Source organism: Vicugna pacos, chromosome 8, assembly GCF_048564905.1.
Source record: "Vicugna pacos chromosome 8, VicPac4, whole genome shotgun sequence".
Lineage (NCBI taxonomy): Eukaryota > Metazoa > Chordata > Mammalia > Artiodactyla > Camelidae > Vicugna > Vicugna pacos.
In genome coordinates this window covers 54,779,211-54,803,271 of record NC_132994.1, presented here as the reverse complement: position 1 = coordinate 54,803,271, position 24,061 = coordinate 54,779,211, and the positions used below count along the sequence as shown (strand labels likewise).

The window sequence follows — 24,061 nt, the reverse complement described above, 5'->3', positions numbered from 1 at the left end:
CTTGTATTTGGATCTTCCTTTCTGCACTAAGATAGGCTTTATTCCCATTTTATCCATTAGAAAATAAATGTTTGTCTGGAGATTGAGATGCACATCAATTAGTGGTGACACAGCTTGTGTTGAAACATAATGATTATGTGAGACTATTCCTTGTTCAAGAAATTTAGTAGTATTTTTCTCTGTATCCATTGCTTGAAAATTTACTTTCCATATGGGATTTGCCTTTATAGGCTGTCCTCTACAGCAGTCTATCTACATGCTTAATCCTTCATGTTCTCACTGAATATAGTAGCTACCCATGTGATGGCTGAAACTCTTCCTCTGCCTCAATGCATCTAGTATTTTCTAGACTGGTATCTGACTAGCATGAAATTGTAGGCATGCAAACCAAAAGTTGTAATACTATCACTAAAGTAGCCCTTTAAAAATCAGCAATTTTTAACAGTATGGCAGTTTTTCAAAAAGTTAAAAACAGAATTACCATAGGATCCTGCAAGTCCACTTCTGGGTATATATCCCAAAGAATTGAAAGCAGGATCTTAAAGAGATACTTGTACACCCATGTTCATAGCAGCATTATTCGCAATAGCCAAAAGGTGGAGGCAACCTAAATGTCCATCAGAGGATGAGTGGATAAAACAAAATGTGGTATATACACACAATGGAATATTATTCAGTCTTAAAAAGGAAGGAAATGTTTTAAAATTGAAGTACCTCAATTACAATGTGTCAATCTCTAGTGTACAACACAATGTCCCAGTCATGCATATTCATACATATATTCATTTTCATATTTTTTAAAAAGGAAGGAAATTCTAACACATGCTACAACATAGATGAACCTTGAGAACAACCACAGTTGCTCATTCAAACAGTCTTGTGGTAACTAGAGCCCTGATGTTTATCTGTAGATACAGAGGGATCTAATCTCTTTTAGAGTTTATGTGTGAGAAATTGGATATCAAGTCTGTTTTTCTGGTAATCATTTATTTCCCCTTGAAGCAAATAATTATAGTTTTGAAAAGAGCGAGCAGTAATGTCCATGTTGTAAATTTTGATGATTGTGTCAGTTTCTAGTAAATTGATCAAGATAATTTCTGAACTTAAACTTGAACTTAAGTTGAATTTTTACGTGTATTTGGCAAAGTTGTTCAGATTCTAGAGTCTTCTTAAACCCATAAAAACTTTGTTTTTCCCGCTTGCACCCACGACTTCTTTTTCTTAAAGTTTTACCTCCCTTACCAAGATAAATAAGATGAATTTAGTTTTAGATTAAATTGTGTATGGAATTGAAATTTGTGTTTTCCCAAAGGTTTATAATTATGTTAGTCTTACAGCGAATTCTTACTACATTCTTTTCAGCACTCTAAAATAGCACTTAACTTAGCGATACAAAGTACACAGTAAGTGTTAGGAGAAAGGTCACTGAGAATATAATCCTATAAAATAGTCTAACGATTTGTGAACTAGAAACACTGGCCCTGCCCCACATAACAGCACTGCTCCTGGACTTTTGCCTCAGGTGTCTTGTTTACTTGGTAACTGACCAGTGATTTTTAAACCATGGCATTCTGTGTCTCCCCTGTTCAAGCCATCACATACACTTCTTAATATTTCATGGAAAGATTTTTTTTTGTCTGTTCAGAGAAAAGAAAAGTCTTGTTCTTTTATTTTACTCATTTCAGAAATGATCTAACTTTTACCTGAGCTATAATAATTCCATGTCAAATTAGAGGAAAAAAGTTAATTTGGGAGAAGAGCAGATAAGTAATACATGTAAGCCATGCTTTATCCAGATTTTCTATGATGATCTTGAATTGACGAACTAGATGAATGATTTCTTTAGCAGGAGTTGATTTCCAGTTGTTGAATCCCTGGGGCTTGGGAAAAAGCTTGAGACTGGAGAATCCAGTTTTCTTTGGTGTCAATTAGCAATATCACATCTTCAGAGGAATTATCTATATGTTGGATAAAGTAGGCCCTTACTTTCCTTCATAATTCCTTCTTTATCCTTCCCTGTCCCATAGCATCTTAATGCTATTTCATCAAAGGAAGAGGGAAACTTATGCTAAGTGAATGGCAGAGGTCATCATGTCACTGGGTTGACACCAGATAGTCTCTTCATTTGTAGAGACTTTCATCCCAGGCCCATGACTTTGACTACCTGAAAGAGCAAGAAGGAATACCTCTGCACACAAGCCTCCCAACTCCCACCCAAATGGGGCAAGGCTTGCTGAATTCTGTTCCCTTCTGTTCATTATAAATATCTTTCTGTGGAGGTTGACCTTTGTGGCACTCCAACACATCATCCTATTTGAGCCCTTTTAGAATGCATCCTTGAAAGTTTTACTGATATCTATGTGTAAAATGTAATGTACTGTACCAAAATTCATTACACCTGTAACTTTTCCACAATACAGTTTTTTTTTTTTTAGGGAATACCTGCACTTGAATGATATGGCTTCTTTAGGCATTGCTGAAAGAAACAGCTGGTGACAAAGAAGGGGAAGTTGATTATAATAATAATGATAGATTATAAGACGTTTGTGTTAGGAAGCTCTTTCAAATGTTGTGTGTATAAAATGTCACTCTTCTGCATCTCAGACCCGTTTAAAGACATATATCTACTTACAGTAGAGTTCTCCCACCAAGATATATTTATTTAAACATGAAACAAAATTAATAGCAGAGGGGAAGAGAGTCTAGAATTTCTTTGAGGATTACTTTCCAGCCATGGTATAATTTAACTTGATTTGGGGTACAGGTTGTTTTTATTGACAGTTGCTCATATGTCTTACCTGTGATTATGATGTGTTCTCCCCATGATCATGAACAACACAGGTACAAGATATCTCTGTATCTGATAATGTAGGGATTGCATTCGGGTTGTTTGCTTTGATAGTATTAATACCTCATACTCATATGGCTTTAAAATGCTTAAAGGTCTCTCACAAACTTATTTCATTTGGTCTTTAAAAATGACCCAATGAGATAGACAAGTTAGGTACTTACTATATAGATTGAACAGATGGAAGATATTTTTCTTACAGACAAGAAATAAATCCACAGAGATGCAATGACTTAGAGGCACACACAGATAGTAAGTGTCAGAGCAGGACAAGCCCCACATTTTGAGACTTGTCATTAGGTACATTTCCCTCTAATCTGTCAGCAGATTTCATATATCCATTAAAAATATGATTTTCCAGGTTTTTATTAGATTGAGTTGTTTCTTTTTAAACTTAAGCTTTCATGTAAGCATAACATTTAAGCACAAATGTACTTAGTTTTCCAACTTTTTAATAAATTTAATGGAGGTATTGGGGATTGAATCCAGGACCTTGTGCATGCTAGGCATGCATTCTACCACTGATCTATTTCCCTCCCCTTCCCCCACCTTTAAAGATGGGCCAATTCTGTGCCATCTGTGTTGGAGTGTTCGTCCCAAGCCTGCTCAGATGTGGAGAGTAATGATGAGTCCCACCTTCTTAGTGAGGCCCGTGGTATTCACAACAGCCCATCTAATATTTCTTTCTTTAGTTTTGAAGCATTACAATTAGGTAAGAGGATGGAGCTGGGGAATAGAAGAAATACTCCTTTTTCCCCAACTTTAGTGGAAAACTTGCCATATTCCACTGGGACACAAAGAGATCTCCGAAGAGAAGAACCAGGAAGTCACCAGCAGGAAGCCATGGTCTTCTTTTCCTAGCCAAGGACTCCCAGCCTGTTCCTTTATTTTCTTTCAGGAAACAGATCCTGGTTGCTAACTCTGTTTCTTCCACCCTAAGTGGATTTGACTTGGCAGCCTCACACCAGCTGTTCCCAACTTCCTTCCCCTGGCTGTAATTACCTAAATTTTAGGCACAGAAAGTTTCCAATTTTGGAGGTACTCCATTTATTTGTCCTTACAATGACCTCTTCAATGTTACATTGTCCCAAATAGCTATCCAAAGTTGTCTTTGTCTTCCCTTGGAATGAGACCTAGGCTAGACTGTCTCGTTTAATTATCAAAGGATCCTTGAGTATTGAAAAAACTTTTGGGGATGTTTTTGGCACAGCCAGGGGATACACTGATCAAAAGCCCCCTAAAGAATGAAGTTGTAGTGGGGTAATGCACCTTTAGTAACATTTCACTGGTAAGGAACTAGAGTTTATGTTGATTTTTTTTCTTTTTATTTCCAGGCACTTTAGATGAGAAGTTTCCATGAAGTGATGTGAAATATTGCAGTTGCCTCTTAAATGTATTCCCCTTCTCCCTATTTTTTTTTCCTTCAATGGATTTAGTGCAAAATAAACATTCACTGTTCCACCTCGGTAATTAGACACCTTTTGAGGTCTTGTTTGCTATTTATTTTTATTGAGTTAAAATGCACAAAAAGTACCTTTCTTTCTTTAAAGTTGATGCCTCTTTCGGGTTATATCATACACTGTGAGGAAGCTCTATTTCTTTCAAGAGAACCGTTTGTATCCATTTAACTTCTATAAACATGAGCAGGCATTAATAAGAATTCAGTAGATTTCTGTAGGGATGAATTTAATATAGTTCTATAATTTGTTATAATGCATATATCACCTGCAATGAATGCAAAAAAGACCTGCAAGAGGGTTATTACTTCAATGAGCAATTCTTCAGGAAGACCTAATGGACTGGCTGTTGGCCAACAGCAGCTGTGGTTATTTTGTATGGTGCCAGCCAGAGGAGAGCCTTCAGCTCACTCAGCGCTCCCCACAGCTCCCTTCAATACCACCTCCATTTCTGTGCCTGGTGCACCCGACAGAAATAATGATGGAGTAGCTCCTGTGCTGGGCATGAGGGCATCTCTCCTTCCAGTGACACAAGGACAATGCTAATTGTGATAGGCCTTTAGCCAAAAGTAAATGATAGAATATAGAGTTGGAAGGGACCAGCAATCACTCAGTCCAGCTCCTAGTGTGTTACATTAGACAGAGGTGAAAGGACACGTGGCCAGTCAGGAGCAGAGCCAAGACTTAAACGTATCTACCCAAATTCATGGTCCAGTATTTTGTACATTCATTAACTAATTAATGTATTTGTCCTTTTATTGACTACTGACTACATGCCCTGCCAGGCAATCAGTTGGGATACAAATACAAAGAAAACATGGCCCTCGCATCCAAGGAGCTCATGATGTAGGATGAGAGAATCATATGAAATGGTATTTGCAATATCGTATGTGCAGTTCTGTCATAGAGGTCTGTATGAGGGGTAATGATGGCCAAAATAAGGATGTCATCTGCTTCTGTTAGGAGGTTAGGTGTCATTGAAGGCAGTCAAGGCTAGCTTAACAGAGAACAGGTTTCTTAAGCTATGCGGAGAGGATGCTATGTGATAAAGAATGCAGAGAAGGGTGTTTTTAGTTACTTAGAAGGATGAGAGAAGGATATGCCTATAACAGGAAAGGGTGTAGTTTTCTACTCAGGGGAAATTACTCTGTAAATCAAATTTGTAAAATTCTACATACTATGTTCTTGGCTTCATGATTATCCAACATTTTTCTATTTGTTTTTCATGAACCATTTGTGTGTGTGTGTGTGTGTGTGTGAGAGAGAGAGAGAGAGAGAGAGAGAGAGAGAGAGATGCATTAACTGCCTGTGAAACACTGTAGGAGAAGCCACTTTCAACCTTCCTCAACAATGTCACTCATCTATCTGTTGATTTCCATTCCCCAGGGCACCACCATTGTCCAAGTCCTTATTTTGACATCCCTGTTCTTTGGCAATAGCTATCTAAATGCTTCTCCCTGTTCAATACTAAATACCGCTATCTAATTCATATTTTTAAAACTTTAACAAGGTTTATCTTTTATTTATCTTTCTCGGGTTATATATTCACATGATACAAAAATTTATAAGTGCAAAAGGATATATTAGTGGAAAGTCATCCTCCCATCCTTGTCCCCCTGGCAGCCAACTCCCCTCTCTGTTGGCAGCCACTGTTAATTTCTTGTGTATCCCTCTAGAGAGATTTTATATACAAATTAGAATTTTCTTTTTCTCTGTTTTATATACATGAATAGCAGCACAGGGTAAAACTTTCTGTACTTAGCTTTTTTCACTTAGCAGTAAGTATATCGTGGAGATCTTTCCATATCACTCTATAGAGAACTTCCTCATTCTTTGTTCGGATGCAGTGTGTTCCATTGAATGGAGGTACCATAGTTTATTCAGCCTGTTTCTAGTTGATAGAACGTTACATTGTTCCCAACCTTTGCTTTTACAAACATGTCCCTGTGTGTGTTGATAATTCTTTACGTGTATCACTCACCTAAGAAAACACTTGCACTGTCATGTGCCCAAATGCCTGCAGAACCTAGTACTTTATTTTGGCATTCAAGGCCATCTTCACTAAGGCCCCAGATAACTTTCTGATATTGTCAGTATGTGCCAAAGTGAACTTTCTGTTTTAGCCCAATGATTAAATTCAAGGTCTTTTTCAAATATCTCTTATTTCTCTCTTCTATATTTCTCCCAATGAACGGTCTTTTGGAGCCCCCAGGAATAATGTTTATTGTTCTCTAAGTGGGCCTTTGCAGTTCCTGGTCCTCTGGCCGGATCCCCACCTCCCTGCTTTGCCTTTGGAAGTCGTGACTTGGCGCCTTTTGAGTTCCACTTTCTCTGCCGACCTTCTCAATATTCCTGGATCTCTAGGAACATCTTCTTTCCCTTAGGATCCCCAGCCCTTGCATAGTATCACTCTTTTGACGTAGCGTATGTGTGCATACATGCCTGAGCATCCAAGCTTATGATGTTCCTTTTTAAATGTGTATGTGTCCTTTTTTCATCAACAAGATTGTAAGGTATTGAAGGGTCTCTTTTAATATTTTGCATACGTCTTTGTGACTGTAAGAATTACCCTACACAATTCCTTCCTCTATAGATTTTTATTTACTCATCTGTTACCCTTAAATGTTCAAGAATCTTACATACTGCTCTGAGCCAAAGCCCTCCTAGGTGCCCCTTTGCCCCACATTGATGCTGAGATGAGGGACAGTGGCCTTGCATCGCTCCTCTGCTCCCCTCTTACCTTGCCCGAGCAGGTTCCTCTTCTTAGCCAGATGGACCACCCTTGAGGCTCCACAAATGCCATACGTGTCCTGTTCTCATAGCAACATACATGCCATCTTTCCCAAAACACTGTCCCATCTCTTTTTTCTAAATCATCATCCCCCAGCCTCAGTGAAACCTTTATGCAACAGTCCCTTCTAGATCATCTTTTCCATGTCCTAGTCATTTTAAAATCTAGGAATAGTAACATGAGAGCTAGCTTTGCTCCAGACACGGTATAGCCACATTATTTGCATGATCTCACTTGTTTCTCACAACCTAGTAGATACAGAAACTGCCTGAAGTGCATGTATTGTATTTCGCTTCTTATGGTAAAAGACGTAACAATATGACAGTTATCGTCAGATGTCCTTATTGTCTACGTGTGGATTTGCCCACTCAGATGAGTAGCCAATACCCTTTATTTCCAGCTTTCTTCCAAGCATACTGCTAGGTTCCTTCCTAGGCCTGAGTGAGACTGTGCTTTGGGAGCATACTCATTTTAACCTCGTCCTGAAAAGATCACAGCTGATAAGATAATTCCGCACATACATATGCTGTAGAAATGATTTTTAGGTTATTCGGTTTTTGGATTCTGTATGTTTGTGCCGTGTTCCTTAAACCACAGATGGTACTTTTGTGCACACCTGTCTCCTCCATCAGACTGTAATTTAGATGCAGGAACTTATTCAACACCTTCTATTCTACACATTCTAAATTTCCAATTGCTAATAATAAATAATAAAATCGTTAATACAAATTTTTCCACATAGAATATTTCAATCGATTAATTGAATTAATTAATTTTGTTTTAACCTCTCCTTTACTTTTTTTCTTTTCTCACTTTTCAGGAAATCATTTGCCAGAAGAATACTGTGAGTATTTTGCTTAACCCTTCCAGAAACTTTTTAATCTTTTCTTTTCCATCACCTAATCTCTGGTGTTTTTTTCCATTTCTGCAAATGATTAATTCCTATCTGTTTTCCCTTTTTAAAATTTCTGACTTGTCAATATAAATATGGGTTATTTTACATAAATATTGCTTTATATTGAAACTTTATACTAATGGGATGTGACACTGGTATCTGTTTTCTTCCATATATAATTATGGTTTAGAAAAAAATTTCCCATAGTATATCCAATTTTGAATAATTATGAGTGGCACTAAAGCAGCATATATAGATACACAGATTCACACACACATACATGTGCATATGTGTGTATGTATACCTATATATACACATCTGTCTCTAAATACACTGTGTATCCATATATACACTGTTTATATACAGATTATAAATATACGTATCCACACATATACATGGGGATATGTGTACGTAGATACCTCTATCTCTATCAAGCATCTGTCTGTTGAGATTGACTTAAGATCCTAAGTCTTGTAGAGTACACTCTGAGACCTTTTGAGACCACACTTAAAAATTCATACCCTCCACCCAGAATTAAACTAAAGTTCAAAAGTGATCAAAATAACTTTAAACATTTTTAAATGCTTGAAGAAAAATTATAGTATATTCTGGAATCAGCCTTGTTATGCCAGTGGTTGTACTGTTCCTTTTGGAAAGTAAACCAGTATTTAAAATCTTGAAGAATGCATCACTGTAACTCAGTGTGGAAATAACATACTACATAAAGATCTGCACAGGATTCCATCTAAGATGATATGGTTAAAAGTACAATGGGTAGTTTTCCCTCAGATCAGAAACTTAAGAAATTAAGATTTAAGAAATGTAAGATTTCAAGTCAGAGGCTCATTGCAACATAAATAATTTTGCCATTAAAAACTCATCCTTCACATCTCAATAGGAAATGAGCAACTATTGCTTCAGGCATCAATTCAGTGTACCAGAATTTATTAAGCAAACATTGATTGAACATGAACTGTGCATCAAGTTCGGGGCTTGGTGCCGCAAGGGATTCACCATAGGGTCTGAAAGTGGAACAGCCTATTCGTAACTGTCCCAGGAGGCAACAACTGAGGAGTGCCAGGGTCTAGTTGGGGAAGAAGGTCAATAAACAAATAAGCAAACAAACAAATTAGAAAATTAACATAAGGCAGTGTGCTAAAGAGGGAGCCACTATTCTCTCCACTAGTCATGGAAGGTCCTTCAGAAGAGGTAGCATTTACCTGAATGTCAGGGAAGAGTTAATCATGCCCAGTGATGGATTGGAAAAGTGGGGAAACAGGTTTATAAGTTGATCCAATACTGCACATAACAAACAAGTCACACTGACTTGAGTGAGCTACAGTGTTTCCAGTACTGGGTGTCCTTCTCCAAAGCTGAGTATTTTGAGCATATATTTCAATATGTTTGAATGCAGAAAGCATTTCTTCCCAGAAGCTTAATTCATTTTCCACACACACTTATGTGTACATCTTTATGTAATTTTTAAAAATTGGAAAACAGAATTGGCGTCTTTTTTAACAACAGCAGTGAAGATAATTGGAGAGAATTCATCTAGATTTTGAGCTGTGAGTTTTTATAGCCATGAAAACAAGCACAGACCAGAAGGATTAGCCTTATTATGTTAAGACCATGCCTTAGTGTTTCGAAATTTAAAGAAATATCATGTTTCTCCTTCAAGAAGCAGGTTGAAATGTTTTAGAATTAGTATCTTATGAGTAAAAGACCGTTGCTGCATCTCAGGTGTCTGTTCTTGGTCACACAGTCGTTGCTTTCACTTGCTTTGGATTATTACTCATTTCAGGCTCGGGCATTAGTAGCAATCTGTGAACAGAAATCGCAGTAATGATATTTCTAAGTTACATGAGCCAACTTGGGGAATAAATGTTCCCATATTATTTGTGTTCATTATTTTGAAAAAGTGCTTTTCTCAGCAGTTGATACCTTCTCACACTTTCTCCCCACTGTGCGCTCGCTGGGCTGGCTCACAGCTCAGGTCTAGGAGCATCTGTAGACCTCTTGCAGCTTTTTGCTCTCCCCTTTTTTTGAACAGTGGGACATTGGAAAAAAATGTTTTTGCCTTAGAAACATGTGGAAGAGACTCAAAAAATTGTAGTGAGGCCAGGAACTTGGAGAAATCCTTAGCATGCTGAATACCTTCAACAAGGATTCTGAAGACTTATTCCATGGGATTGAAAGACAGTTTCAGGCATCTGATTTTCTCTACTACTAGCATGACTCTCATTTCTCTCTTTTTACCCCTCCAGTGCTCAACACACCCCTAGACATCTGATAGTCATTCTCTCCCAGAATTAGTTTTACACAGATACATTATTCCCCAGTGCCCAGTATTTCAAAAATAATGTATTCTATGTCTTGTCTTATACACAAATACACATGCTATTAAGGCTTCTGAGGATACAGAATGTTATCTAGCAACAGAAGAATAATATTCCAAAACTCTTAATAGTGCTTCTCTGGTTTATTGGCTTCTCATCTGTTTGTCCTTATTTTCATGACTTGAAGATTCAGAGCCTTTTCTTTTGTAATTTTGAGTCCGAGTGCTTATGTGAAACAAGAGTATTTGATTCTATTGCTCTTTTATAACCCACTCATAGTTTAAGCTCCGGAAGCTTTGAAAAGCAACCTCTTGATATACTTGCCTTTCTTTTCTGCTTAGGCAACAGCTTGGCTGAAAGGATTAACTTGGGGGGACCTGCTGTGGGACCTTGGTAACATTTTAGAAGCAGGATATGTTTATTTTCTCTCTTCCTGACCAGTCTTCCAATTATTGTTCCATGAAGGAGAACTTGGAAAAGGAACAATTTCATGTACTTGATTTAAAAATCAAATCTCAACCTTTAGAGGTTCTTCTCATACTTTAGATGGGAGTCAGGTCCAGTTTCTGCCTCATTACCTAACCTATGAGTGCCTCAAAGAATAACATGTTCATAAATAATTAAGTCCGGCCGTAACGGCATTTGGCACTTCTCATCAGTAACTTGGTTCATGCAGGGTTCCGTGCAAGGTGACCTGAGGCAAAGGGTTGGTATGCCAGCATGCTGAGGCCACTCAGGACAGTGCCCAGCCCCCTAGCAATAATGGCCTGCCCTCTAGAGAAGGACTTCTTGGGCTGGAGTCCCAGGCACAGCCCAGCCCAGCTGCATGACCTCGGCCACCCAACCTGAATCCTCACCTGTCAGATGGAGACAAGATCGCCTTCCTCAGTGGGCTGTCATGAAGATAATGACTGTTCATTCCTTGGCACATGCAAGTGGTGAATAATTGTTTGCTCTCATTTGTTTAGTTCAAAGGGTAAGAGAAGTAATGCCTTGTTCTCTGTAATGCTGACATGGAACAAATTATCTGGGCTCCTGGGCTCCCTAGAAGAGTGATCGAGTTTTCCAGCCATCTCATTCTAGTTTTCAGCCCTCTGCTTTTTTTCTTTCTCTCTGGGTTTTCTCTTAGAGGTCACTCCCATTTCCTCAGATTCAACCATACAAGAGAATTCCCAGGTTTGTATGTTGGCTTGAAGCCCTTTTATATTTCCAATCATATATATCCAGCTCTTTTTTGAACATGGTCCCTCTAGATGCCCTGCTTTCCATAAATCCCAGCCTTTCAAAAGTGTGCACATTACCCTACGCACCCCAGGTCAAATCTCAGCCTCTCCCATGAGTTCTTCTCATATTTTAATTGGAATTCAGATTCTGTGTTTGACCTGACATATTAATAATAAGTGCCCTCCAAGTGTAATCTGTTCATACATAATTGACTGGTCTGCTTTCTGAGTTCTTGCTTTTCGTTCAGGATCCCAGTCTTTCTTAGGGAACCCCATTTACAACTGTGGAGTCGCTTTCCTTCTCTCTCTCAATATCTGTATCAGTTGGCTGAGTCTCGGTAACTCATTCTTTTTGACATCGAGCACGTGCATTAACTGTCCACTAGTGCTGCCGCCAATCTGGTCAGGCTTTATAGCTTCTCACCTAATTTCCTGAAGTCTTATTTCTTTCTTTTTCAATTCACTCTGTTTTCTGCCCACATTGTCAAAATGCACAGCTTTAATTACGTTTTCTTTCCTGCTCTATCGTTCCATGATTCCCACTGCCCAACTTTTAGAGTTTCAAATCCTTAAATTGTATTCACTTCCATTCCGTGAGCCCTCAGCTCCAGTCAGAGTCACTTACTCAGGGGTGTCCCATCCAATTTCTCTTTTATTCTTCCCAGCTCCACTTTTGTTTGCACTAGTGCACCCTCACTTGGCATCATCAGAGTCGTGATGAGTGAGCTGAGAGCAACACGGATTGAGGTTAGAGAGAGAGAGGCAGGGTTTGGATAGTCAGGCCCTTGTAGGCTACAGGGACATTTTATCTCTATCCCAGGAGCAGGAGAGGAGGCTTGAAGGAAAGTCATCTGATATAGGTTGTTGAAAGATCATTTTAATGGCTGCGTAGATAATAGATTCGAGGGCAAGAGTGGATGCAAGGAGACCAGCTAAAAGCCACTTACAGTGGCTCGGGCCAGGCATGTCGAAGTGCGGCAGAGAAAATGGAGGGAAATAGGCAAATATGGGAGTTATTTTGGAGATGGACTAGATAGGATTTTGATGGGTTATAGGAGGTGAAGGAAATGGAAGCATTCAGGATAACTTCAGGGTCTCTAGATTTAGGAACTGGGACACTAATGGAGCTGTGACTGAGACAGAGCATCCTGGAAGGGAACAGCTTGATCTGGCATCTCACGCACAGAGCTGTCACGTGGGCAGCCCTTAAACATGAGCTCATATTATTTCTATGTATTTATGCTGTGTCTCTCTGACTAAAATGGAAGTTCCCTGAAGGCTGAAGACTGTGTTTTAAATTACCCTGTTTTTCCTGCAGCATATATCATAATGCCTTGGCCATGAGAAACGATGAATAAATATTTAATTGATTGATGGAAACTGTGTCGTGCTGGTTTTTTATATCATCTTTAAGTAAGCAATTAAAGAAATTGGAGAGGATTTATGTTCTCAGAGGTCATACATAAGAAATGAGGTTTTTTGATTTCCCTTCGCATTCAGGATTATTATTCAAAATGACCCACTGAGGTAAGACGTGGGGTTACGTGTGGAGTCTGCAGGCCAACTCACCGCCTCCTGGTGTCTCCTCTCTCCACAGATGTGCACTGGGAACTACACGTTTGTTCCTTACATGATAACTCCGCATAACAAGGTCTACTGCTGTGATAGCAGCTTCATGAAGGGTTTGACGGAGCTCATGCAGCCAAACTTCGAGCTGCTTCTTGGACCCATCTGCTTACCTCTTGTGGATCGTTTCATTCAGCTTTTGAAGGTGGCACAAGCAAGTTCCAGGTGAGGTTGAATAATGCCATTTGTGAGGATAATGAAGTGTTAGTCTGCCTCCTTTGTGCATATTATCAGATTTCCCTTACATAGAGCACATAGACCAGAACCAGGGAAAAATATATAAGGTCCTGTAAATGGATAAAATAGATGCCCCATGGTCCACCTGTTGCGTTTTGTTCACTTTATTCACAGGAGAACAACTTAAAATCATAAAAAAAAAAAGATTGCCAACTATGTTATAGTAATGGGTAGAGCTAAAAATATATTCAAAGTAAGGACAGAAACATTACCTGAATAAATGTCCAAGGACTTTTAGAGTAAGGACAAGAACTCTCTTGTTCTTGTCACTAAAAATTGCTGAAAGCATTATTTTATTTTAGTTAAGGGCAATCATTTATGCTAATAAATGACAATGATGAAACAGAAAGTAAAGGTTATATATCCTGTTCAAATCGCAGGCACACCTAGTTTATTTAAAACAATATCTATTCAAAACCATAAAATAAAAAACAAAGTTTTAGCATTTTAAGTGGTACACTGCAGGGTCTTGGAAAATTCATTAACATGGAGTGTCTTTATCTTTAATTCTTTCTGAAGCAAGATAGAGTGTAAAAAGAATAGGATGCCCAAATTTCTTAATGCCACATAGATGAGGTATTCCTTCTATGCAACTTAATGAACTGAAAGGCACGAATGCTGCAAATATCATTCATTTCCTTATAAAAGCATTGCTTTCCATTGAAATCCTTTCTAGTATTAACTCCTTGAAATGTGTGTTTTCCCAACAGCCAGTATTTCCGAGAATCTATACTCAGTGATATCAGGAAAGCTCGTAACTTATACACTGGTAAAGAGTTGGCAGCTGAATTGGCAAGGATTCGACAGCGAGTGGATAATATTGAAGTCTTGACAGCAGATATTGTCATAAATCTGTTACTTTCCTACAGAGATATTCAGGTAAGAAGATGCTCGAGGTAAAATCTTAGTCATATAACCTGTTGGAAGAATAAGGGAATGCTTACATCCAGTTTCAGGTAGCTAATAAGTCGTTCATGTCACTACATGGACGTTTTTATTGGCTCTCCAATGCTTTCTGTCCAGAGATTTTATGATAAATGAAACAGACTCATATGAGTTAACCGTCAGTGATTACGAAAGACTTGTACAATAAAGGCTTGACTTTTTCCTCCAAAAGAACAAAAAGAAAAATTTGCATGCATAGCTAATCCACAGCCAGCCTATTCTATTCATTAGCCTCAGGCACACCTGTCAGTAAATAAATGAAAGCTTTGTTTTGGCAAAAACCAGAAATTTTTAGAGCTTTTTGGATATGTCTCTTAATCCTTGAAATTGTGTTGCTTGAAATTAATAGTGCTGGATCTAACTAGCCAGAAGCAAGAAATGTGCAATTAATCGATGATAAAAATAACATTAAAAATATATAATGTAAAACATGAACATGCCGTATAATTTTTATATGTCTTAAAATGTTTAAATTATGGTAAGTAGAAGGAAAATCCTCTCTGGGTTGGGAATTTACTATTGGATTTTTACAGTAAAATTTAAGTGACTTCTGGTCTCCTATTCCCAACCATTCAGGCCCAAGTAAGGTTTCACATGGACAACAGAGATTCACATACGTTGAGAAGTGTGGCACTTAGGAACCCATGACTAGAGAGCTTAGTGATGTTGAAATGAGATCATTTTGTTACTTAGAACTTTAGTCAGTTGTTCCATATCCTTGATATTTTAGAAATTATTTCCCTGAAAAGAATTGGTAAGACACTGCACACCAGGAATCTGGCTCCATGGAGAAGTAAACCACCCACATGTAGACAACATGGCATTACCATGCTAGATGGCTTACGTTTTTTAGGTCGGATGTGGTAACTCAATATTTCTAATGTTTTATCTGCGTAATCCAAACTCTTCAAACAAGCAAACAAACAGTTTCTTTTTGGTTCTAGATTCTTCAAAATGTTCAGGCATTCTAGTTCTCTCTCTCTCTCTCTTTTTAATTTTTATTGAAGTATGGTCAGTTTACAATGTTGTGTCAATTTCTAGTTCTCTTTTTAATGCTCTTCTCAGGTTCAGGTATCTGGTTGTCAAAAGGCATTTCATGTCAGGAGTTTCTCCTAATGCTTTAATTCTATGTTATTCTCCTCTTGTTTGGAAGGACTATGATTCTATTGTGAAGCTAGTAGAGACTTTAGAAAAGCTGCCGACCTTTGATTTGGCCTCCCATCACCATGTGAAGTTTCATTGTGCATTTGCACTGAATAGGTAAGAAGAAAAATTTCCCAGCCACAATGGGCTAACATTGTTTTCTAACCTGCCTATTCTCTCTGTGGTATGTTTTCACTGTAGCGTTGCAGTCACTCCCTATTAGAATGTAGTGTTAATATTTTTACTTCAACCATGTAAAATTAAGAAGCATGTATTCTGATCTTTTTCTGGCTTTTTTGCCAGTAAAAAAAAGTGCCTCAGTGTTTATATATTTAAATCTTTCTTTAATCTTATTTTTATTGAAGCATAGTTGATATACAGTGTTACTTCCAGGTGTAGAGCAAGGTGATTCATATATATATGAACATGTGAGATAGATAGATAGATTGATAGATAGATAGATAGATAGATAGATAGATAGATATCTCACATCTTTATCCATTCATCTATCAATGGACATTTAGGTTGTTTGCATGTCTTGGCTATTGTATACTTAAATTCTTAAAATTCTTTTTCTTATCTGTCAAAGTTTATATTTGCTATTTATATTTTTCTAAGATTTTGAAAATTATATGGATATGATGTTATCTTTAAATATACTCAACACCAAATAGTTATTTACACAAAAATTAACCAGAGTAAGGACAGTTATAGCTAGGTGAACATATTCCTAACCAGAGAATATGTTCACTGGGATTGCTCTGAACAGACCTCATTATAATAAAAGCTATGGGGTTTATGTCCATGTCCAGATTCATGTCCATGAATCTGCTCAGACCAGGACTAACACTGCTTCCAGTCCTTCCTCTAGGCCTTCCGTTGGCATCATGGCTGGCACATACCTCAGTGCCACTTTCTACCCAGGGCCACCGTGGAGGACCATCCTTGCTCTGGCCATAGGGAGGCCTAAAGCACTGAACTGTCCAAAACTTAATTGTGCTCTTCTCCTCTATGGTGGAGAGTTGACTATATATGTGATTACTACAACTGAAGAGAATGATAAAAAGAAGACGTATGGGCGTGGGGGACATCACATCTATTGGGCATTTTCCATGAAGGCTTAATTATTTTACCAGTGAGGAAACTGAAGCTGGGAGAGGTTGAGTGACTTTCCCTCAAGGCTCATAGTTAGCATGTTGTAAATCCGAGACTCAGACCCTGGTCTGTCTGATGCTGATGTCTGTGTTCATCACCACTCGGTCCTCCTACCTCTGTTTCAAAGGAAGCTCAGCATGCTCTTCAGCCAAGGTCGCATCTTTCCTTTTTTATCTATCTAAACTCTAAAACTTGCTAACTTTATCAATAATGTATAATGGAAGTCTGTTTTATCTCCCCATTTATTAAACATCCTTCTCTTTAGATTTGAAAAAGTGAGATGAAACCTCTAGAGGTTACCTTTTCCAGCTTCAAATAAGTCCTTTTTAAAAGATGAAATGAAAAGTGGAATGAAATATATTCTATTTTGAAATGAAAAGTGAAAGTCCATGAGAGCCTTTCATATTTTCCTTTATCTATATTTTTGTCTCTCTTTCCTAAAATGGAATAGAATGAAAGGATAAATATATTTGTGTGAAGCATTATTCTAAACTCAACATATTTAGTACAAAGTGTAAAAAAGGAATTTCATGGACAGAAAGATTTAAAATAGTAGCTGAGAATAGAAATAACTCTTTTTATAGAACTGTTTCCTTGAAATATATTTCACATACCATACAATTTCATTTAAAGTGTACAATTCAATGGATTTTAGTATATTAACAGAGCTGTGTGACCGTCAACACCATAAATGTTAAAATATTTTTATCACCCTCTGAAACCCCCCTCCCCATTAGCAGTTTCCCTCCCATTTCATCTCAAATCCCCTAGACCTAGGCAACCACTAATCTACCTTCTGTCTCTATAGATTTGCCTATTCTGGACATTGCATGTAATGGGATCATACAATATATAGTCTTTTGTGACTAGCTTCTTTCGTTTAGCATAGTGTTTTCAAGGTTTAAGAAATAAGTCCTAAGAGAATGTTTATCTTTGTGAATTGTCTGTACATACTTGCTAATTTTAAAATGACCTACATAAAGCATCTTCCTTAGATAATCCATTGGTCACATGAAGAAAACAGGTGTCTCGAGTTAAAGTTGGTTTGTTGGAATTGTCTGTGAATTAGTTTGCTCAGTGTTTTGGAGCAAAAGCCGTTGAAATCTGTAGTCAGGGTTTTGTCCCTGTTTGGATTAGTTGACTCTGCCCCACCCAGGGCCAGAGACTGCATTTCTAATCTCACTCCACCAACTTGAACCTTCATAGGGACTGTAGGGAAACTGGAAGGACTGTGGATGGGTAAGCACAAATCCATCACCATTAGCAGAAAAGCAACTCAAAAGAAATCCTTGTTAGACGCTGTAGACATGCAATAGCATAAAAAAACAAAAACGAAAAAGGCTTAGGACAGAGGTTTACAGAGGACTATCAAAATCTAATTGTTATTTCTATCCTGCCAAACTTCACTAATGTGAATCAATATATTAAATAGAGTTTTTAAAAGATAATTGGCCTAAACTGTGTCTGTAATCTATTTTGAAACAGTGGTGTTTCCTTCCTCTACCTTAGGAGAAATCTCCCTGGAGATAGAGCAAAAGCTCTTGACATTATGCTTCCCCTGGTGCAAAGTGAAGGGCAAGTGGCTTCGGATATGTATTGCCTCGTTGGTCGAATCTACAAAGATATGTTTTTGGACTCTAACTTCATGGACACTGAAAGCAGAGACCGTGGAGCATCTTGGTAAGTGTACAGGGAGAGATAGTTGATAAATCCATGACATAAAAAGTCGTTTGCAAATGAGAGTGTTAAATTATTCTTATTTTCCTTTAGATTATATATTATTAAATAAAATCTTGGAATTTATAGCTTGAGTAAATAATTTTGATGAAATTCATTCAATAAGGCAGAGAAATTTTGAGTAAATTAGATGAATAGATGATGATTTAAGAAAAACAGAATTTTTAAAAAAGATATTATAAATATAATGTATACTACAATACAAAATATTGGGGAACAGTTATAAAAATTTATAGAAAGACAAGAAAGAAGACCTGAATGAATGGGAAAATATACCAAGGTTGTGGATGAGAAGACTTGATATTTTGAAGACGTTAATTCTCCACAGCAGGGCTTTTCATGTAGTTTGACAAATTGATTCTAAAATATATTTGAAAAGAGGGGAGCCAAAAATGGGCAAAGCAGTTTTGGAGAGTAAGGTGGAGGGACTTGTTCTACAAGATAATGACACCAACTATAACGATGTAATAATGAAGATACTGCAGTAGGAGTGTAGGCATAGACAAATAAAACAGTGGAACTGAAGAGAGAGCCTGGAACAGGCAGAGATGTATATATAAGACTAAGATTTATGATATGATATGTTTCATGAGCCAGAGTGAAATAGATGGACTCTTCAAGAATGGTCCTGAGAAAATTTATCTGCTTGTAAAAATAAAATAAAAATGAATCCCTACTTTAACCCATGCACACAAAAAAAATCCAAGTGAAATAAGATCAAATATTTTTTTAAATCCTCAGAAAGATATATTTAGAATAAGATATACAAACTGAATTTATGACTTTAGGATAGGAAAGAATTTTTAAACAAGGCTTAAAAAATATCATAAACCATTCAAAAAGAAGAGATTGGGAAACTAGAGTCCATTAAAATTTGCATTGCTCATCAAGGTGCTAGCTTTTGTAAATGTCAGGGTAGATTCTATTGTACTGATCCTCCTGCTTATAACACTATGGAGGTTAACAAAAATGTATAACTCTGACAATTTCAGTTGTTGGCAAGGCTATTTGAGAAATGGGAGTCTCAGTCCCTACTGGTAGTGGTGGAAAATGTTTTGACCACTTAAAGCCTTTGGCATTGTCAAGAAAAGCTGACAGCTTACCCTAGATCCAGCAGATCTCCTCCTAGTAATATACCCTAGAGACACTCTTGAAGTTTCTCTACATAAAGGTTTCAGTGTTTAAAAAAAGTTGAGCAAAATAAGATGGCAGAAGGATACACAGAGCATGATATTGTTTATAGAAACTAAAAATGTACACACCTAGTAAAAGTATAGGTGCATGAATGCACACCATAAATTCCCAATCAGTATGACAGGTACCAGTGGCGAAGGAGTAGAAAGGAATCACGGAAGGCATCACATGCAGCTGCAAGAATATTTAAAACATTTTATTTCTCGTGGGAAAGGTATAGCTCAGGTGGTAAAGTGCATGTTAGCATGCAGGAGGTACTGGGTCCCCAGTAAATATAATAAAATAAAAATAAAAAGTAAATAAACCTAATTAAAATAAAGTAAAAATAAATAAATAAACCTAATTACCTACCCCCCTACCGAAAAAAAAGCCTAAAAAAAAATTAAAGAAAATATTTTATTTCTTAAGCTGAGTGGTGGGTATGTCGATGGGAGGTGTCGCTTACATTATTCTTCTGTACTTTTTAGTATTTCTAAAACATTTCCCAAATATTCCTTGATTTAAAGAAATATACTAAACGAGGTTGACCTAGTTCAGGTGTTTCTCAATGACAGCTATAACATTTTGAAAGTTGTGAAACAGAAATCTTAATGTTTCAAAATCTTGTGCCATCCTAGAAGTTTAATGGATGACTGAAATTGGGATAATGGGTTATAACCAGGGAGGAAAACTTGGCGACAGTGATTTCCTAGACTTTCATGGACAGTTTTGGTTCAGAATTTTAAATTTGTATTATATTTTTTTTACTACAATCCAGAGAGTTTTACAGTTTCTCTTAACCAAATTTTTTTCTGCTGTTACAAAAGAGAAATGGAACTATGCAGACTTTCTATTACTGGAAAATTTCCTCTTCCGGAAAATATTTCCAGAAGAATCTTAATTGTAGGAGAATTAAAATCCGATGTTTGGAAGCATTGTGTTGGTATAAATGTTTTGATTTGGTAGCGATGATGAAATGCTTAGATAATTTTTTAAAGCCTGACTTTAATGGTCGGTGAATTCAAACGAAAAACATCTTCTAAGAAATGAGCGTGCATTGTGCACAGGAATAAATTAGAAGTGTTTCTCCATTTGAAAAACCAAACAGTTTAGACTACTGAGAGCTTTCAAGGTCAGGTAAAGTTCAGTAAGGAACAAAATTTTTTTCTGGTGTGTTTTCGTTTTAACTTTCTATACTTTCCAATTCTGGTTTTTTCTATGGTTCCCATTTAGCGGAAGAATATTAACTTTCAAAAGAGCTTTGTGTTCAAAGTCTTCAGGTCAAATTAAAGATGTCAGTTTTTTATTATTTCATTTTAAGCTATTTATTGATTTTCCAGTAAGAACAGGGAAGGCTCAAAGCCTTCCTGGGAGGAAGGCTTTAATGGGAGGATCCGTAGGAGTTAATCTTGGTGTGTCACTCACTGATTTATTGAGTAATATAAGAATATTATTTCTACCGTAGATAGGTTACCTGTCTATAACCTGCCATAATTGTCATTATATCCATTTGTCCTAAAGGTCGTTAAGAAGATTTCCCCTCATTTTAAAATGGGTGCTTTTTCATGTCTTCACACTTGTAAAGCCATCTTGGTATTTCTTAGTGTTTCGATCCAACAACTCCCACAGTACCACAAAAATACACAGTCTTGGTTGATGTTTTGGCATCGTCCCTAACCAACGCACCCTTCCCCCCAGCCCCTTTCTGTTAGAGCTGAGAAGTAAAGCATGGTTGTCGAAGTGCTAACACAAGAGGGTGTTACTGAGATTCTTAGGCATCTGGCCATACTTACCCAGGGTTATGCATTTCCTGAGTCATGGGTCCCAAAGGGATGTTTCAACTGACCTTTTTTGAGCCATAAGCTTCTGACTTTTCACTTGTCAAATGCCGGGATGGGATAAGGGGTAAGTGGCTGGCAGTCAGACCCGAAAGCATCTTCCAAGGACTCTTTCCATAGCCTGAATCATTTTCTGTTGGCTTGAATGGACAGTCATCTACCGATCATGGGAAGTGTAAGGATAAGAGCTGCAACTCAGAAAAAGAGCCCCAAGCACTTGTGATTACAGAGGCACATAGAACTCTTTCTTGAGGCTCTCCCATTTAATGTCTTTAATGAGTTTCCTTTTCTGCCTTACAGTACAGGAGGAAAGTTTGACATTCCTCTGAGCATTGTAGCTGGTAGGAGAACCATACCAGGGCACTTTTTACTTCTAAGGAGACCTTCCGTTGCAGACCTGTTTTCTGAGAGGCTTACATAGGATTCAGATTACGAAAATAGAAAATAAGAAAAAAAAGTGTAGTTTAGGTTTCTTAAGTCTGCAAAATCGTGATATATTGTAGAACAAACTTTAATTGTTGCATCTTATCCGGGACAGAGGGTGAGTGGTTTGAAAGAACACATCCTGCTGATTTAAGTATAAAAAAAGAGTAGTTCTCTAACATTTGCTGTTTTTAATTGTCACTTCCTTAGTTATTTTGGGTCATTGAAGCTCTTGTGGATGTCTAAAATAATGCTACTTTTTCTATATTTAAGTATCTATAATCCAAGTTATGGTATGAAAAATGCCTTTTTGATCTCTAAGGAATTGAACTGAGTTTAGCTTTTAGTTGTGAAAAGGTTGTAGCTTTTTATCATAGCTGTTCTATATAAAGTTAAGTATCAGTTAAAGAAAGCAGCAGTGGTACCTGTCACCAGTGTTGGGGAGATGTTTGGGGTTGCGGCAGGGTAAACAGCCAGGTGAGGATAAGCGGGGAAGCTGGGAGGTGGCCAGCTTTCAAAGTAGGAGCTATTGTGACCCAAGAGCCTGGACTTACATCCTGAAAAAAGGCCACAGAGTTTCTGAAGTGACAGACTTAACTGGAATAACCCAAGACCATACTATGGACCGTGACTTGGCAGGGCTATGAAAAGTTCATTGCCAACATTATCTCCATAATTTCTGTTTTAACCTAACCTAAAAAAGAAATAACCGCAAAATAGTTATGCTGAATTCATATGCCACATGATTTACTGAGAACATTTTGTTGCACGAGTGTTGGTTCAATAGATAGAAATAATGATCAATCCCTTAAACTTCAGAGTCCACACAAGGGTTTGGTATATGTTCTTAACCATTGGAGGCTTATAGGCCCTGGTGAAGTAGGCAAGGCTGACATTTTTCTTCCCATTTTTCAACTTAGGCAAGTGAAACCCAAAGAACATTAGTGAATTTCTTGATGTTTTGTGATAAATAAAATTTCAAGTCTAATTTTTTCAGGTCCAGTGTTCTTTTTACAATATCCTAAGCTCTCTTTCCTGGAATTTCCAGGAACAGACATTTCTAGGAATATCTGTACGGTTTTGTTCCATAGGCCTGGACTTTTAGGAGACTGACATGAAATTAATGTTGACCCAATACTTGGAAACAGTGTAATCTTGAGCAAGTTACTTAACCTTCAGGAAATTCAGTTTTCTTGTTTGAAAAATAAGAATAATACCCACCTAGATGAGTTAAAATGCTCTTAGCATCCAACACATAGCAGAATACCTTACTCCAATGAACTTAAGCAATAAAAAATGCACTTCCTAAAACATGAAGTCCAGAAATAGGGCTGAGTCAGGCGTAGGTTGAGTTGGCAGCTTAAAACTGTCAGCTGGGTGGGTCTGTTTCCTGGTTATTGCTCTGAGTGGCTCTGCCCTCAGTCTGGCCTTCTTAGGGTTGCAAGGTGGCTGGGGCCATTTCAGGCATCAGTCGAACTTAGCTATGCCTGAGTCTGAGACGAGAGAAAAGGAGGCCATCTTTTTCTGTATCTTTTTCTTGGGACTAAGAAAACACTCATAAAAACCAACACCACACTTTCCTTACATTTCTTTATGCTTCGAGGATTTCATCATCAGCCCATTACTACACAAATCACCGACAAGGAAGATGGTATTAGTACAAATGGTTTAGACTTCTCACTTTAGCAGGAATGAATGTTCTGTTGTGAGGATTAAATGAAGCAACATATGTTAACATCCTGGAATTTAGTAGACCCTCAGAGTTATATCCTTAGCGTATAATATGTGAAAATATTTTGTGTATCTTCATATAGTGTTGTATTTATCCATGTTCAAAATGGATATTGACTAGATAATGGATAGTAATTCGATTCCCTTTTTCTAAAATATTCCTGAGTTTCCATTCTCTTCTTTCTGGACCTAGCTAAAGAGTTTAGCTAGTGAGGGAAAAGTCAGAGAATCTGTATGTTTGGACACAGGCCTTGCTTGAATTTCATATACCACAGCTGTCGTGGGGTCACGTGGGATAGGCAGTGATTGCTTGAAATCAAATTTGGTTTTAGAGATGACGATATCTCATTCTGAAGGGGAGATATGAAGTCATTTTCAGGTCTTTGACAGGAAATTAGGTGCTTGTACTGTATTAGCATAATCATATCTCCCCTGTTGTAATGCCAAAAAGATCCATAGCCAGGAAATTAAAAGCATTAAGTCTGTTTTTAGCATTAATATGT

The 24,061-nt window shown here is 37.5% G+C and overlaps 1 protein-coding gene across 3 annotated transcripts in view; it reads left to right on the top strand.

The window, feature by feature from the left end:
- Positions 1-24,061, top strand: part of MAP3K5 (mitogen-activated protein kinase kinase kinase 5) — a 174,686-nt gene that overhangs the window by 61,082 nt on the left and 89,543 nt on the right. For 2 of the 3 annotated variants that reach the window (XM_072965903.1, XM_006200085.4), the window contains exons 3-7: positions 7,917-7,940; positions 13,148-13,341; positions 14,124-14,292; positions 15,512-15,618; positions 18,166-18,336. In XM_072965903.1, coding sequence (XP_072822004.1) covers positions 7,917-7,940; positions 13,148-13,341; positions 14,124-14,292; positions 15,512-15,618; positions 18,166-18,336 — 665 coding nt within the window. The remainder of the gene's footprint in view (positions 1-7,916; positions 7,941-13,147; positions 13,342-14,123; positions 14,293-15,511; positions 15,619-18,165; positions 18,337-24,061) is intronic. The other variant, XM_015235835.3, reaches the window with a different exon arrangement.